This window comes from Salminus brasiliensis, chromosome 10 (genome assembly GCF_030463535.1).
Source record: "Salminus brasiliensis chromosome 10, fSalBra1.hap2, whole genome shotgun sequence".
Taxonomy (NCBI): domain Eukaryota; kingdom Metazoa; phylum Chordata; class Actinopteri; order Characiformes; family Bryconidae; genus Salminus; species Salminus brasiliensis.
The window spans coordinates 17,605,492-17,619,682 of record NC_132887.1 but is presented as its reverse complement, the minus strand read 5'-3'; the positions used below and the strand labels follow the sequence as shown (position 1 = coordinate 17,619,682).

The following is a 14,191-nucleotide window of genomic DNA, read 5'->3' as shown; positions in this document are numbered from 1 at the left end:
GTATTATTATGTGTGTCCAACAAGAAGAATGAGAGTGTGAACCGTTTACAATTTTTACAAGCAAACAAAGCTGTTGAAAGCATAAAGTCCTTTTTTAATCAAAACGTGGTCGTGATCTTGTGAAAATGTGCCTCCTATAAATTCACTGTATTTTTTAGGCAAATAACGGTATGTTCAACTATCAAAACATTTTTTATTACCTGAAGAGAAGATACCACTTTATTAGCTAAAGGCTCCATCCCACTCTTGTTACTTTTCATGTTGGAAACTATTAGAATATATTTCATTGGTTTCATTTTTTTTTTGTGGTATCGGTACATCCCCCAATTGTACATATATGTATTGATCTGCAATGATGTCTCATGTCTTTTGTAGTGCTTAGTGTCTGTGGGCCTTGACTCCAAGAACACAATTTGTGTGTGGGACTGGAGAAGAGGGAAAGTGCTGGCTGCTGCTCCTGGTCATACAGACAGGGTAAGGTCACACACAGATATTCATACACAACACACAAACAAGCATCTCTGAGGTCATTTCTCAGAAGTCACAGCACCAAAGCAGACAGCCATAAACCAGTTAGTGCCGAAGTGAGTGCAAGGCAGCATCATCTGAGAATGTATTTATGGAATGAATTTCTGATGAACATGAACAGTAGAGCTAACTATGTTCTTAGCATAATCTTACTTTCTGTTTATATTTACACAATCACTCACATTAAAAGACAAAGAGTTCAGAAAACGCTTTGCAAATATGTATTTTCCTGTTCATTTCAAATTAGCTTGTTGTTACTACAAATGGTCCCAATAAATGATCTATCCTTGAATTAAGAATAACTTCATTCTGTAATGAAATTTCACTGTCTTGTCTCTTGATCCTTTTTTTCTAAAGATATTTGACATATCTTGGGACCTATATCAGCAGAGCAAGCTTGTGAGCTGTGGAGTGAAACATATCAAGGTATTGCTTATTTCTTATTTGTCTGATCATTTTAGTTTTATGATTTACACTTAGCAAAGTCAGTCAGTGTCATTCTTGGCTCTTCAGACATAAGATATCAGACGTATCTAATAACCAGACTGTTCCTTGTAGTTGTTAATTATTAGTTTCTAAATTCTGTTTATTTTTAAGCATTCTATAAAATGTAATATTCCTCCTTTTTTACCACCTGCATAAACACGTACCTATTACCCAAAGTGGATGTATTTTCCCAACCTGCATCTGTTGCACAAACAAAATTAAGCACTATTTCATTCTCATGTAACCTTCTCAACATGTTTCTTTGTTGAAAAGGTTACACACTGTTACAAACTCGATAGATTCTTCTGAGCTCTACTACAAATCACGGGACTAGATGCTGGTGAATAGATGAAAGTTGTGCTGTGAGTTGAAAAAAGTGATGTGTTGTTATAATTTACACTAAGTGTAAAAGTGGAATTGAGCTTGTGGATTCATATACATGCTATAAGGATTGCACCAAGCTGTTTTGTGGGGATTTGAATGTGATGTAATTTCTTCTGTACAAGGAACTTAATACCTACAAGCCAGAAACAGCGCAAAGAAAGAGCCATTTGAATGCCATTCATTTTCATGTCTTAGAAGGGAAAGCCCACCTAAAATCTAAATATTTTTATTATTAATTTATTTACGAAAGATTATTTTCTCAAGCAAGCAAAGTTCTAAAGAATTTAAATTGTTAAAAGCAAACCTAAGAGTGTCTCCGTAATTCCTTTTTATTCGACCCACATTACTCCTGTGTGTTTCTTATAGAGTTTGGGGTTCCATTTAAACTCTTTTGACAGATGCCATAGAAATGTAGTGGGCCCACAGTGTCAAATTGGAATTTGAGAATTAATTATTTAATTTTAGATTGAATTATTTTTCGATTATAATATTTATTAGATTTAGCCACAGCAGCATACCATTTCAGACCCCTGTTAAAATAACTGTAACTATTTAAAAGAAATTACAATTATCTTTATTTAATAAATAAGAACCCAGACTGTCCATAGTGCTACCGATCATGTGTCTTCTGCCTTTAGCCGGTAACTCAGAGAAGCTGTCATTTAAAATAGGAAATAAGACATCTAAATGTAGAGCATCATTGTTATATATTTTAACTGATTCACTTGTTCGTCTCTAAATTGAATAATATATGTGAATAGCATGAACAATAAACATTGACCTAATTTGTCCCACAGACTTCTGAAAAGGGTTTATTTCCAAGACCACTTATTAAATCAATGTTTTTGTATTTAGAACAGTATTTTAAGACAGATCTTAAAGTAAAAAAATATATATTTTGGCTAAAAAAACTGGGCTTAAGGTACAGGGGTTTTTCTTGTATTTTCTGGCCTGTACCTTTCTGACTGAAGAAGTGATAGTTTATGATACAGGGGATTGGTGGGGCTTTGAAAAGGCTTTGCTGATTCAGCTTCTGCTGTTCTGCCTGTGAAAGGATGTGAGTGAAGTGCTATATGCCGTTCCAGCCCTTTTAATTCAGTTGTTCACACTGGCAAATCATGGCAGTGACAAGCCGCTCCCAAAAACTGTCTATTTTTACACTAGAATGGTGGGGATTTGTATGGAAAGAGCTTTATCTTTTGTGAGGTTCTTCACTAAGCTGTCCTTTTAGAGGAAAGCACGGCAGTTTAGGACTACAGTCCCAAACATGAGTCACTTTAGATCTTATGGCAGCACTGAGATGTTATTTCATCTGATTTATACACAGCTACATCTACTTTAGTCATCTGTAAGTGGAAGTGTATTGTGTGTGTGTGTGTGTGTGTGTGTGTGTATGAAAGGGAAAGAGAGAAAACTCATTCATTTATCTTTTTTTCCAATTTTAAATGGCTTTCTTCAGTGTGTCCCGAGGGGTGTAGTTTTCTAAGCATTGACCCTATAATGTGATGCCACAGCAGTCTGTGGCCGGGAGTCCCAGAGAACATAATTGGCCTGGCTCTCTCTGGGTGGGTAGTATGGCCCCTGTGTCTGTTAGCTGAAGTAAGAGAATAGGCAGTTAGACCTTGTTCACTCCAGGTCACTTCATGTGTCTTAAAAATCAGGATTATATCTGGATAAGGTCAAACCAGATAAAAATGCATGTGTTAACACACCCATGATGCATTTAAAACAGATACAACTTCCGAAAACTCAAACCACTTCAGGAGGAGGTCTGAGACGCTTTTGAGCCACGTTATAGCAGTGTAAATGCATCCGTCTCTCCAAGACCCATTTGACAAGCAAAACTCCAAATCAGTAATATTTGCTTTGTAACTAAGAGTCTTACTGTTCAGCTGTCCAGTGATGTTGCAATAGCAGAAAAGATGTGGTTGACTGGCTTAATATGACTTCATTTGACTTCTAGCACTTTTATTGTTTGATTTACATTTTTTTTAAGTAGCTTAAAAATGTCTCTCTCTCCCTCTCTCTTTTTTTTCTTTCTTTCTTTCTTTCTTTCTCTCTGCCTACTGCTCGCTCTCTTACTTTATCAAAATTCCATCCAGCTAATCTAGATCCAGCCATAGCTTTGCCTCTCAGACATTGCTCTCATACACTGTCCTCTCTCTGTCTCTCTTTCCTCTCTTTCTCTTTCCATCTCTCCCTGTCTCTTTCTTTCATTTTCCTCTCTGTCTTTTCTCTCTCTCTCTCTCTCTCTCTCTCTCTCTCTCTCTCTCTCTCTCTCTCTCTCTCTCTCTTCGCTCACTTTCTCTCTCTCTCTAATCCACTTCTTCCATGGTGCCAGGACAGTGCAGCAGTTGTTCCACATAATTCCTGAGTCTTCCCCCCCTGGACCATGTGACATCTGCTCCCGGGGCCAGTGCTCAGTCAGCGATTATAGCACTCAATGCATGCAGGAGATTTAGCCTGGAGTAATCCCCCTCTCTCTCTGTCTCGCTCTCTGTCTCTCTCTCTGTGTCTCTCTCTCTCTCTCTCTCTCTCTCTCTCTCTCTCTCTCTCTCTGGGAGACAGCCATAGGGAAACACAGAGGCTTTGTAAAACCGCCTTCAGTACCATGCTATAATATTTACTCCTTTTTAGAGGTCTTGATTGCACTGAGTTATAGGGAATGTTGTTGATTTGGATATTGTTGCATATTACTTTTAAACTCTTCCCTGGGATTTAGGTGAAGTTTATGCACACACACATATGTGCACACGATTGCTATCTAGTTTTAGCACCATAGGTAAGAAGAAGTAACTATAGTAAAGTAAACTATCAGAACTTCCTTACCCTTTTTTAATGTACCACTGTACCACGTTCTGAAACACAGCATGGCCGCTTCTCAGCTATCACAGCTCAGCTACATCTTCACAGCTGCCACTAGTTGTGTAGGGCAGCTCTGTGGTGTTGCAATGGCAAGCACATAGGAAATCTAGCCATGGAAAGTTACTGTGGACTATGTCCATTTCAGGTCATTCGTTTGAGCAGTGAGACATTCATTTACAGTGGCGGCCGGTGGTCAAAATGTCTGTTTCTGTAAATAGATAAGAGAGTAAAATATAACCTAATGCCCAAAATGCTATTTTAACCGGAAATAGGTCAAGGGTCCGAACCTAGATTTTTGCCCATTCTTCCCTGCGAAAGGCATCTAATTCTGTAAGATTTATGAGCCTAGTGTGCTTGCTAAATCTAAAAGGATCTGGTGGTCCACAGTGCCAAAAGCAGCACTCAGGCTAAGTAGTACCAGATCTGAAGGCTTTTTTGCTGTCAAGATCTAATATCCTTTACTACATGTACTCTCTGTGCTATGATTTGTCCTGAAACCTGATTGGAACATCTTTAAGTTTATAATTTCTTTATCATGATCAACCTCAATTGAATAGTTTTGATATATGAATTGAATAGATTTGATTATCAGATACTAACAAATATGAACTTAAATCCTAACCTGTAATATTGTCACAGGATATCAAGCCTTGATTGAGGTACAGTACATGGATGAGAATTGTGTTGAATGTGGAATGTGGAATTCTAGTACATCTTGATTTATAGGGCAAAAACTGAATTTCCTGATTCCCACTAATTCTGTGAATTAGAACTAGAAAGAGGCTAAAGCATTAAGACGACACTACCTTCTGTGTGTGCAGTGGAGAGAGTTGGGGAGTCTGAGAGAAAGGGCAGTGGTGTTGTGTGTGTGCGGAGGGGCTTGGCAGATAAATAGCAGTGACTCATTTTGATTACATTAAAAGCTTTTCCAAAGAGCAGACCTGCAAACCTAAGGCCTGTGGTTCAGTGAGGCTCGCTGCTTTCCCAACGTAATTTAGTCAGCCTGGCTGGAGCACTGTCTGTCCCGCTGTGACAGTCATCACTGAACCAAGCTCTCCATTTCCCTCTCTTTTTACCTGCTCTTCTCCACCTCTACCTCTTTCGGACTATCTAGTAAATTCTCTAGCCTCACCTCTTTGCAATCTGTATGCTTGATGAACTCCCTTATTAATCATCCTTGACTGTTCCTGTTTAAAGTGGAAAATGTAAAAATCAATACTTGGCTCTTAACCTCGCCAACTCTTTATATTTTTAACTTCTTTTTGATAGAGTAGGTCTATATTTGAGGCAACAATACATTGAAAGCTATTATCTGCTCTCCATAGTTTCACTGGTCCAGAATAATGTAAAGGTACATGGTTCAGAGGCATTTCAGTTTGGCCCAGTAAGTAGAAGTTAGAAGGACACCCCTTCTAACGAATGCATTCAGCCACTTTAAGTTGCACCCATTGCTGACAGATTTGCAAGTTTTGCAAATTTTGCTAAAATGTGCACACACTGCATATACGCACTAATGCCAGGTGTGGGCCAGAGAGGTATAAAGTTGGAATCATGGTGCTCCATACAATACTTTTGTGATGTGTTGGGGAGTGTGGGATGAGGTGGGGATCATCCAACATCCTGACCTCACTAATGCTCTTGTCACTGAATGCAATCAACTATTCACAGCAATGCTCCAGAATGGACTGTAGAGACAGTTACTCCAAAAAAAGCAGGATAGGCTCTTTTTAATACCCTTGATTCCGGATGAAACAGTGAATAAGCAGGTGTCCCAATACTTTTGTCCATATTGCATAAACATGCATAGTGCATATGTATTATTATAAGTATTAAATCTAGGCTCTGATATGATTCTGTCTGGGGGGGCTAAGTGACTAAAAGACAGCTCTGAATAAGAGGATGAATATTCCTCTCCTGGCTCGGTTCCGTCACGGTTAGTTTACGCTTGGCAGGATGAGGTCACACACACAGGTGACCCCATCGCTCTTATGGTGCGCTCTCAGACAGGTGTGCATACCCTGGAAACAGAACTCTGCAATGTCTCTCTCTCTTTCTCTCTCTCTCATTCACACACACACACACACATGAATCATGATGAATCATAATGTTCTCTCAGATAGTTGTGTGACCTGGAAAAATGAAACTCTGCGGTGTCTCTTTCTCTCTTTCTTTCACACACACACAAACACACACAAACCCCTGTTCCAAACCATGAGCCAATTGTTATGCTCAGGGTGTCCTTGTGTGTTATCTGGGTTTGCTCTGAATATGGAGCGTGTCCATGCATGTTAAAGACCTGTTTTTTTAATGGCAACACAAAATGTGTGTCTGTGTGTGTGTGTCCTATACCAGCTGTTACACATGGATTGATATTCTTTATGAGTAGAGCTGGTTGTTTGTACTGAAACAATGGACAATACTTTTCTTTTCCCAAGGCCTCGTTATACCCTATTCATTTGAAGAGTCTAAAATATGCAGATTCTTGACAGTGAATGTTCAGAAAGCACCTTGTTGGTGTGGAAAGTTCAATTGCAAATACACACAGATATTTCATCCTGTCTCTCTCTTTCTCTCTGTCTTTCTCCTCCCCTCAGTTCTGGAGTCTGTGTGGAAACGCTCTGACCCCTAAACGTGGTGTGTTTGGGAGGACGGGTGAGCTGCAGACCATCCTCTGCGTGGCCTGTGCCAGAGACGAGGTCACGTACTCAGGTGCCTTGAATGGGGATATCTATGTCTGGAAGGGAGTCAACTTGATACGGACCGTTCAGGGGGCACACGGGGTAAGCAATGTCCCAGTACATTCCCTTAAACAGCAAAGGCTCCCGAATAGAGCCATGGTTCAGCCAAAAAATCTAATTCATGCATGCTTCCTACCATAGTGTCAGTGGCAGTTATTTTTTGGTGCCTAATAGGGGTGTAAAGGTACACAACAATTATGTTTGGTTTACTGTATGTATTGGTTTATTTTCAGTACAATGGAGAAAAAAGCAACAAAACACCCCCAGTAGTTTAAGTTAGTATAAGTTACCAAATATAGTATTGGCCCCCTCTGAAGTATTGATACAGCCTGTAGTGTATAAACATTAGCATGTTCAATGTGTTGCAGCACACATACTCTATAGCTGTCTAACACTGTCGACACACCACCCTCATTCGATCCACCATAATTTGGAAGGAGAGACATGACTTTAGTTATCATAGCAATACTTATAAATCATTACAATTCCCACAATACACTGAGATCTGAGATTCAGTTGTCCCTGAAATTGCTCCAAACGTAGGCATGCAGGCTCCAAACGTAGGCATGCATTTCTAGGCTGTATACGACACATTTGGAACAACCTTCTATGATATAGCGGCTGAGAAATGCAGCCTTTGGAATGCAGTTACCATTTACTATAAAACACTTTGGCATGCAGTTTGCACAGTGCTAATTGGTGAAATTTAAGCTTCCAAGACTTGTTAGCTACCTTAGCTTGCAGTGCTATATGCAGAATCCAAACATGGCATTATTACTCAGCTATATTTGGGGGAATATTGTGTTAAATAATTTTTGGGGGTGTAAATATCACTTTAAACCTGCCTGACAGAGCTTTGTGTAAGTTATAGCAGTGATAACACTATTTTATTTTTTTTGCTTTGATTATTACATCTTATAGCTGCAGGGTAGGATTTTGTTGTGTCAGCTTATTCACAACACTGAAAGGAAGCCGGTTGTGAACCAGCCTCTGAAATGACATGACTGTTAGACAGTTGATGTCCTTGTTGCATTTCATGGCTGTTGTTTTTCACACATCCTGCGTTCCTGTGCTCTGTGAAACTGTACTTGCAGGCCCTGTTCTATGATATGCTTATTCATTTGAGCCAGTACTTACATGAGATAGGAAAGAAAGAAACTGGGGGTGAAAATGATTAGGAAGGTGGCCCTAAGGGAATAGTTCTCACTTGGTGTTCTTGTGCTGCTGTCAAATTAGTTCTCACTGCCAGCTCCCAGTGGATCAGATGATGACAAATGCTGCATCTCATCACTGAGAAAATTCCACACAGTCACATTCTCTGTGAACACACACATACACACTACTGGATGATATTCTTTGACATACAATGTATTTAATGTGAGTTTGGTTTGACCATGTCAATGAAGTAAGTGGCAGAACCCAGGCAAACCTAAGACGTTCGTAAAAGGAAAGGAAAAAACAAGTGGAAAAAGTGGAAACATGTTAAACATTTATCAGCCCAAAACATACAAATATACAAAGCATAATATTTATATTTCAGGTTATGTAACCTGAAGAACGTTGACAAGAAACACCTGTTAGTAATAACGAGAGGGTGGAACTAGACTAGACAAAAGTGGGCAGGGTGGACAGAAATCAGGGTAGTACTGACAAGGTACTTTAACTCAAAACAATTCTAGATTGTAATTTTAGTTCTTTGAGATTTTTTTACTAATCTAAAGAACCCTGTAACCAAGCAAAGAATCATTTAGTTCATTGTAAATTGAGCTGTCTATATGCATTACATTTGCTAATGAACTCTTGAAGAACCCCTTTTTAAGACTGCACACTAGGGCAGGATCAGAAAAGAAAAGAGACAGATCAGAATCTTGTTGGGAGTTAAGTGGCTGAGAAGGGGGAAGAGCTTAGACTATGCACACAACCACAGTCAAATCACTGCCCTTTTTAAGTTCAGTAATCCCTATTTATAATGTTATACATTAGAATCTGTGCAGTATACAATTATAGCTCTGTAGAATCAAGACATATTAGGACATGAAATCAAAAATCAAAGTGAATATTAGAATAATAAAACAAAATCACTTGAAAATTGAACCTGAAAATGTATATGTGTAACACTGCATTGTAACGCTACATTGGATTCTCCAGTGATTTGCATTTTCAGGCTGTAAATGTTTGGTGAGGAAATGTGTTTTGAGAGTAGGTTCTTCTCAAGCTAGTGAGTGTGCATGTCTGTGCCTTTGCAGTCAGGGATTTTCAGCATGAATGCATGTGAAGAGGGCTTTGCCACTGGTGGCAGAGATGGCTGCATCCGACTATGGGACCTGAGCTTCAAACCCATCACTGTCATTGACCTCAGGGAAACAGACCAAGGATATAAAGGTAATCCAGACTCTAGCAGTACATCCTGGCATTCTGGATGTCTACTGCATGCTCTATCTTTGGCACTGGGGTGTTTTTTTTTAAAAAGCCTTAAATAGTATTCTTCTCTAAACCTCTTCTTAGAATATGTTAGAATGCATTAGCTCGAAATATCATTATTCTGTGTTTCTTTGCTAATTGGTGCTCTTTGTTTCCTCTTTTGTTTTTTTACACACTTTGCTTTGACTCATCAGTAGCTAGAGGTGAAAATTCCAGAGGTGGGTTGCAATGATGAGGTTACCATGTTAAAAGAATCCCACTGTAATTCATGCCCCCACCGTAGTCTCTTTGCAGATGTCTTGATGTCCACAAGGTCCTTACCTGCTCCCCCAGTTTCATTTCAAACATTTGTCAAGCTGGTGAAGTCGTGTTATCCTGCTATCCTGTTATTCCAAATTACCCTGATTCCATTTTCACTGTCTCCCAGGATCATCTGACTACCTTGGTAATAAAAAAATTACCTCATTGTTTGTTGTATTTCTGATCTTGTTTCTGGGTTTTGAATCAGGACTGTCGGTACGCAGTGTGTGCTGGAGAGGGGATCACATCCTGGTTGGCACTCAGGACAGTGAGATATTTGAGGTGGTAGTACACGACCGCACAAAGCCCTTTCTCATCATGCAGGGCCACTGTGAGGGAGAGCTCTGGGCCCTGGCTGTCCACCCCACCAAACCCCTTGCCATGACCGGCAGTGATGACCGATCTGTCCGGTAATAAGCTGGCCACATACTAAATACTAGACCCAATCAATATTTGACCAATCAATTGATTTTTCAGGAACTAAAGAATGAAATTCTGCCAGATTCATACTGTCAAAAAGTGAAAAACTCATACTGGATCATTTTATATGCTCAAAAATGTAAACAGACTATCATTAAATGGTGCTTTACTAACTGTCATTTGTTAACTTAAACAAACAGCAGAAATTTATAATGTCTTAATTATAATTAATGTTTGATTAGTTAAATAGCAGGATGTGATTTTAGATACAGATATATGCATCTTTGTTGTCTCTGTAGAAGAGTACAGATGTAACTACTTTTGTACATTCTGTGTATATTCACCTGTCTCTCTCTGTCTGCTGTGTAGGATCTGGAGCCTTATAGACCATGCATTGATAGCACGATGTAACATGGAGGAACCCATCCGCTGTGCGGCCGTGAGCACTGATGGCATCCATCTGGCTCTGGGCATGAAAGACGGCTCCTTCACTGTGCTGAGAGTCAGGTGGGTTACTCACATGAACATAACACAGAAGAAAGAGAGATGTTCTTCACATCCGTTAAAAGAGTTCTAATAAATTCTGGGCTTCTTTGTTTATTTAACATTACATTAAATGTAAGAGCCTTACATAAAATATTTATTCTACAAGTTGTCACTGCCACCTAGTAATCTCACCACAGTGTGATGGAGGAGTAAAAGTGTGCAGTGCTAAAATAAGGCTCTTTCCACAGGGACATGACGGAGGTGGTTCACATTAAGGACCGTAAGGAGGCCATCCATGAGCTGAAGTACTCTCCTGATGGGTCTCATCTAGCCGTGGGCTCCAATGATAACTCAGTGGACATCTACAGTGTGGTGCAGCGCTATAAGAAGGTGGGAGAGTGTGTGGGCTCCCTCAGTTTTATCACACACATGGACTGGTCCACTGACAGCAAATACCTGCAGACCAATGATGGCAGTGGCAAGAGGCTGTTCTACAGGATGCCCAGTAAGAACCTCAGATTCTCTCAATTCACCATATTTTGGCATATCCATATTCTCAGCGCTGACCTCTTTTGTGGATTGTTGATGTTTCTGCATTCAGGTGGGAAGGAGGTGACTAACAGAGAAGAGTTGAAGCTAGTCCAGTGGTCCTCCTGGACATGCGTTCTTGGTCCAGAAGTTAATGGGATCTGGCCCAAATACTCTGACATCAATGATATCAACTCTGTAGATGCCAACTTCAGTAGTCAAGTTTTAGTAACGGCTGATGATTATGGATTAGTTAAATTGTTACGATATCCGTGCATAAGGAAAGGTTGGTGTCTTTTTTGTTTGTTTAATAACTGTTAAAGACTTTTTGGTGCTCTTTCTTTTGTTGTGACTAAATATGTTTTGTTGCTTTGTCTTAGGTGCAAAATTCAAAAAATACTTGGGGCACTCTGCTCACATAACCAATGTAAGGTGGTCACATGATTATCAATGGGTAATAAGTATCGGTGGAGCTGACCACTCTGTTTTCCAGTGGAAATTTGTACCTGAAAGGAAGTCGAAAGAAACTCTCCATATAGCCCCACAAGGTACAGTTCAATAGTTAAGCAATTATAGATGGTAAATAGTGTAGTAACTAAACGTTCCATTTCATTACTTATGGTTAAAGGTTTAAATGGTTTAATGTGATCACTTATTACGTTGCAGATGCTTGTACATTATAAGAAAGTCTCCAGAGACTTTTTTTGCACATTTTACAGTGCAGTATTTCGCACAGCAGTTAATTTTCATAATGGCTCTTTCACAACTCATCTTGGCAGTGCTGTTTACCAGCGCTCAGCATTTTTCATTGTGAGTTTGACTGATGGTGCTGCTGAGGAGTGGAGCAGTATTCAGTTAAGAAAGATGTACAGTTTGTTCTGGCTGTCTTATCCAACAAGCAGTTTCAGAGTTGCCAGCTTGTTGATTTACATAGCTTTTATACTCTTTTATCTTCTTCTGGATTGCCAAATATTCACAGTTTTCAGGTTTACAGCAGTTTTTACCTTCCTCTACTAATCTCATAGAGATGTTGGCTGATTCGAACAGCGAGGAGTCGGATTCTGACCAATCAGATGTGCCTGAGATGGACTCAGAGATTGAGCAGGAAACACAGCATACTTACCGACGACAGGTCTGTAAAGCCATCGTTGTCCCCCTATCACAGTGTTCTGGTTTTTAGTTACCTCTATATTTTGTGTGATGGGATTTCTAACCCTGTTGTGCTTCTGTGTAGGTTTACAAAGAAGATCTACCTCAGCTTAAAGAGCAGTACAAAGAGAAGCATCGAGCTGCAGCTATGAAGAAGAGGGAAAGAGCTCCAGCCAGTGGAGCAAGACTGCACTTTATACACGGGTAAGCTCCACCACACCCATTTTCACACCATCACTGCCTCGCTTGCTTCTCTATTCAAAAAAACAAAAATGTACCTGAGCTGATGATGGTTTCACAGTTTTGCTTGGCTGGTGTTTCAGTTACCGAGGCTACGACTGCAGAAGTAACTTGTTCTACACCCAGACCGGGGAGATTGTGTACCATGTGGCCGCAGTGGGAGTGGTATATAACAGACAGCAGAACACACAGCGCTTCTACCTGGGCCACGACGACGACATCCTTTGTCTGGCCATTCACCCCCTCAAGGACTATGTAGCTACAGGCCAAGTACGCTAACACTCTGCCTCATCTCAAATGTTTTGCTTTAGCCCTGAAACTATGTAACAAGAAGCAATATGGCCACTGTTCACTATCAAATCTAATATTTCATATACAATATTTTTGTTACCATAATACACATTATGCTTTTCTGAGTATATTGTCAATATCATTAGGGCTTACAGAACGCTGTCCTGTTTAATTGTATGGAGTAGAAAAAAAGCATAAAAAGCATTTTGTGTGAGTATTTAGATATCAGTTGTTAGTTGTTAAATCTGCAGCTATTGGTGAATTTTATCTTCATGAAAAAATATCACAATAAGAGTAGTATATCGTGAAAATGTCTTTAAATACCATGCATGTAATTTTTACCTTATCGCCAAGCTTTAGGTTCAAGGCTTTACTTAAGCCAAAACAACAACAAACAGAGATCAACTCTGGGGAAGTAGAGGAAGTAGAGGTGGGTGGTGAGGGTGGAATGAGAAAGGGGAAATGGGATGGAAAAAGAAAAAATGTTTAAAGCTGATTTTCCCCCTACACCATATAGCATTTGAACAGTTATTATTAGGGATTAAAGTTTTATTATGTAACTTTTAATCAACACTTAAAAATCAAATATTCCATCCGTTTTGTAGCCAAGTTCTATAGAGACCAATGTCTGGCTCCTAATTTTAGAATTTTGTTTCCATCAGGATCCATCTCCTTTAGAAATTCAGCACAGTAGCAGAATCTTCACCCCATTAAAAAAAGTCTGGATATATTGATAGTCTTGTGTCAAAGGGTGGGGGGGAAATTTTATTCTTAGATGCATCTTGATGCTGACATGGAAAGGGGAAGCTCGGAAGTGCAGCATCAGACAATCTGTGGTGTACACATAACAGAGGCACTAGAAGGATGAGTGAGGCACCCTCTGCATTATAAGCTAGTGTATGGAAGCACCTTGTCTGTGGGACCATAGAGCAAACAATGCCAAAACGTCCACCCAAATCAGAAAGAGTGCAGCAAATATCTCACAACTCCATTACAACTTTTATTGCCAAGGATTTGCATCAGTAATCAGTCTGAATACAAGCTTAGAAAAAGTGCTTTCACGCTATGTTCCAAAGTCATGGAATCATTGAAGAATACTGGCAGGATAGCTGTAACGTGATGCGTGGACGACCATTACCACAGAATCTTATGTCAAGGTAGATTTTATCACAGATGAGTGGCAGCTAGCATCTCATGTGCTTCAAATAAGGTGCAGATATGACTGAGCTGTTAAAGGATATGGCAGAGGAACAGCAGATTACAAAGATCTAGTGTTAGTTACTGATAACATTCTAACATAGCTGTTGCTGCTGCTGAACTGGGTAAATTCCTACATCTGAAATGCTATGTCCACA

The 14,191-nt window shown here is 39.7% G+C and overlaps 1 protein-coding gene across 2 annotated transcripts in view; it reads left to right on the top strand.

Annotated features, from left to right (window-relative positions):
- The window catches only part of eml5 (EMAP like 5), a 72,275-nt gene that overhangs the window by 30,004 nt on the left and 28,080 nt on the right, over positions 1-14,191 (top strand). For both annotated transcript variants that reach the window (XR_011980526.1, XM_072689541.1), the window contains exons 3-14: positions 376-474; positions 886-954; positions 6,858-7,043; positions 9,248-9,383; positions 9,931-10,132; positions 10,512-10,649; positions 10,877-11,133; positions 11,230-11,442; positions 11,537-11,704; positions 12,182-12,288; positions 12,391-12,509; positions 12,629-12,815. Coding sequence is in view for 1 of the 2 variants with exons in the window: in XM_072689541.1 (XP_072545642.1) it covers positions 376-474; positions 886-954; positions 6,858-7,043; positions 9,248-9,383; positions 9,931-10,132; positions 10,512-10,649; positions 10,877-11,133; positions 11,230-11,442; positions 11,537-11,704; positions 12,182-12,288; positions 12,391-12,509; positions 12,629-12,815 (1,881 nt within the window). In the remaining variant the exon portion in view is untranslated. The remainder of the gene's footprint in view (positions 1-375; positions 475-885; positions 955-6,857; positions 7,044-9,247; positions 9,384-9,930; positions 10,133-10,511; positions 10,650-10,876; positions 11,134-11,229; positions 11,443-11,536; positions 11,705-12,181; positions 12,289-12,390; positions 12,510-12,628; positions 12,816-14,191) is intronic.